General features: G+C 34.5%; 1 protein-coding gene across 7 annotated transcripts in view; it reads left to right on the top strand.

The window, feature by feature from the left end:
- Nucleotides 1–3,222, top strand: part of LOC107685529 (myosin-10-like) — a 49,520-nt gene that overhangs the window by 5,815 nt on the left and 40,483 nt on the right. For all 7 annotated transcript variants that reach the window (XM_016482136.1, XM_016482133.1, XM_016482137.1 and 4 more), the window contains exon 2: nt 919–1,087. In XM_016482136.1, coding sequence (XP_016337622.1) covers nt 929–1,087 — 159 coding nt within the window. In that variant the 5' untranslated portion in view covers nt 919–928. The remainder of the gene's footprint in view (nt 1–918; nt 1,088–3,222) is intronic.

The raw sequence follows: 3,222 nt of genomic DNA, 5'->3' as shown, positions 1-3,222 counted from the left end.
AGCCAATCAGAGCAGAGCTCAACATTATTATTCATGACCCTTCCAAATAAGGTAAAAACAGGCCATTTCATTCTAGGGACAAATCTTAGCGTTGTAAATGGACATGTAAAACCGTTTCTGGAGATTTTTTGGCCTTACCTAAGCCACATATACCTTTTATGTAGATATCAGAGAACAATTTAAAATATTGTATCAATGCATTCTATGGCACCTTTAAATGTTCTTCGGTAATGCTGTGGTGCAGAATCCTAATCTAGTTATCTAATAAAGCTGGCAATGTTGTTGGCTCTTTGGAAATTGCTTTTGTTCCTGTTGGATCTTTGGATCAAAAGCATCTCCTAAATGCATAAATGTCAATGTAAATGCAGATATTCAGCAGCAAGACCCAAAATACACGAATGTATATGTTGGTGTGCATTTTCGCAATCAGATTTGTACAGCCTTTGCACAGTCACGTGCATATTTTCTCATTTGCGTACTATTACTGAGGCTCTCAATCAGACCGTCCTTCAGTATAACTCCAATATTAAATGTCACAATACTGTAATTCTCTCTCCAGCACTCTTTGTCTGTTGGTTTGTCTCTCAGCATTCCTCTCTGTTCTTTGTGATTGATGGACTTGTTGATTGCCTCAGTGGCATCATAATGATGATGGGTATAATTCTATTAAAGGTAATGATCAGTCTCTCTGCTGTGCTGCTTCCTCCATAAAGAGTTACAACTCTTTCTTTCTTTCTTCCTTTCTTTCTTTCTTTCTTTCTTTCTTTCTTTCTTTCTTTCTTTCTTTCTTTCTTTCTTTCTTTCTTTCTTTCTTTCTTTCTTTCTTTCTTTCTTTCTTTCTTTCTTTCTTTCTTTCTTTCTTTCTTTCTTTCTTTCTTTCTTTCTTTCTTTCTTTCTTTCTTTCTTTCTCCTACACAGTGCTACAACCATGTCCAGGCCAGCGGGAGGCAGTGTTAATGATATCACCCGCTTCCTGTCCACGGGGGCGGGGCCTGGGTCACCAACCTCAGTGTTCTCCGCCTCCAGCCAAGCTGATTGGGCGGCTAAGAGACTCATATGGGTGCCTTCAGAGAAAAATGGGTTTGAGGTAAGATTGATACAAAGTGTGGTTGAGCAGTATGTATTTTTTAAAATCTGTTGACGATATTTCAGAGAGTATTATGGACAATATACGGACAAAAATAACATACCAGTACAGCTGAACACACCGGTGCACCGGGACAACTCACTGCGTGATGTAGCCTAAAGAATGCAGTTATATGCTCTAGAATTCATGTGTGTTTATTTGACATAATATTTACTAAATTAAACCCTGAAAAAACCCCACAATACTTTAAATAGAAACTTCTTGATTCTGTAATCCTATTATAGTGTAATCCTATTATATAAAAAAATTGTTACTAAAAAGGAAGTAGACATTGTAACCAACAGTGCACTCAGTAATCTGATTATGTCTGGGTGCACTGGGAATCATATTTTGGCAAATAAAGACCAGATAACACATACAGAACACAGTGAATATGACATGGATAATAATAAGAAATATAATAATAAATTATTAGGCAGAAAGTAGCCAGTATGAAAACAAAGGAAACAGGAAGTCTTTTCCAAACTGTGACAACAGTGACTTCAATTAGAATTCAAAGAAGATTTTTAAAAAAATCACTACAAAAGTACCATAAAAGTGGTCCATGTGACTCATAAGCTACATTCCATAGACTTTGTCACAGGAATGATTTTTGTGTCTGAAATTTTTTTAAGGTTGTTAATGACTGAAAATCTTCCCCTCCACCACTTTTAAATCTCATTTGTCGTGCTAGGTTTGGTTCTTGTGTCTTTTGTGACCACAGATTGAGTTTGAATATTCTTCAAAATGTCAGTTCCGTATGGAAGCATATAGGTAGCGAAATTCAATTTACTAACTGTTAGTCTAAATGTATTTAGGACAAATAGCGTTTAAATGATCATTATGCTACCATTTCTGCTTGGACATGTTACACATATCAAATCAATTTGTGTTATACATTTTCATTTTCATTTCGCAACTTATAAAGCGTTCAAATTTGCATGCAATTTACATATTAAGACTACTGTTGGAAATGGCAAATGTAAATTATATAATTTAATTTTCATTTTCCTTTTGCAACAAACTTTGCACGTATGGGTAATGGAAAATGTAAATTTAAATACAGAAATACAATGACATTTTGAATATTGCATTGCCATTTTGCATATTGCATTTTAAATTGAATTTCGCTACCTATATGCTTCCATAGTTCAGCTGAATAAGTAAAGGCACATCATTAAGATTTAAAACTTAATAATGGTGAGTAAATGATCAAAATGAGCCAGATCTATTAGATGGTCAGGTTCTTGAGCAGATTACAACCCATGACAGGAAGCTCTAATCTGCTGCTCACCTTTTGACCTTGTTTATGTTGTTCTCCGTCTAGTTAAAGTTTCCGATCTGAAAAGCTACTTCTGTGCAGCCCACCCACCAAACACGTGTTTGAGTCAGGGCTTTAGTGCTTTGATATGACACTATGAATAGCGCAATATACTTGTTGAGCCAGTTGCTAAACGTCACCGCAATTCAAAATGAGGCCTCGTCATAAAGTGTCCCATGTTGAGAATGTGACTGACTGCCAGAGAGAACAGAGAGGGAGATCTCAGCACTTCCTGTTGGAGGTCATGAAGGCGGCACTCTATACACTCTCTCTCTATGTCTCAGTATATCTATTAATGTTTCTCAATCCCTGACACACTCCCCCTCAGACTGTCTGTCTCCATCAAACATGAATGTATTCTCTGTTTCCTACAAAGTGACTATGCCTGTGTGAGAAAGTCAGTCTGAGTATTAAACATCATTATCAGTCTCTGAAGCACTGAAACTGTGTGTGTTTATCTCACAAGGTTGTTTAAAGTCCTAAAGTCCCACTGTACTTTGGTAACATTTCTGGCAGTGTTAAGAAAAAAAAAAAAGTAAATATATAAGTAAATATTTTTTATTTATTTTTTTATTAAAAAATATGTTTAATAATATAATAATCTATATAATTTTATATAAAAATTATAAAAAAAGACTAATATGAAAACATATATTGTGTTTATATAGTTTTATGGTTTATATTTTTTTATATAGTTTAAGTTTTATGTTTTATACTAAATATATTTATTTATTTTTATTGCATTACAGTACGGAGATATAAATGTGCTTACTTG

This window comes from Sinocyclocheilus anshuiensis, unplaced genomic scaffold (assembly GCF_001515605.1).
Source record: "Sinocyclocheilus anshuiensis isolate Anshui unplaced genomic scaffold, SAMN03320099.WGS_v1.1 scaffold185, whole genome shotgun sequence".
Lineage (NCBI taxonomy): Eukaryota > Metazoa > Chordata > Actinopteri > Cypriniformes > Cyprinidae > Sinocyclocheilus > Sinocyclocheilus anshuiensis.
The sequence above is the reverse complement of the archived record's forward strand: the minus strand, read 5'-3'. Positions and strand labels throughout refer to the sequence as shown.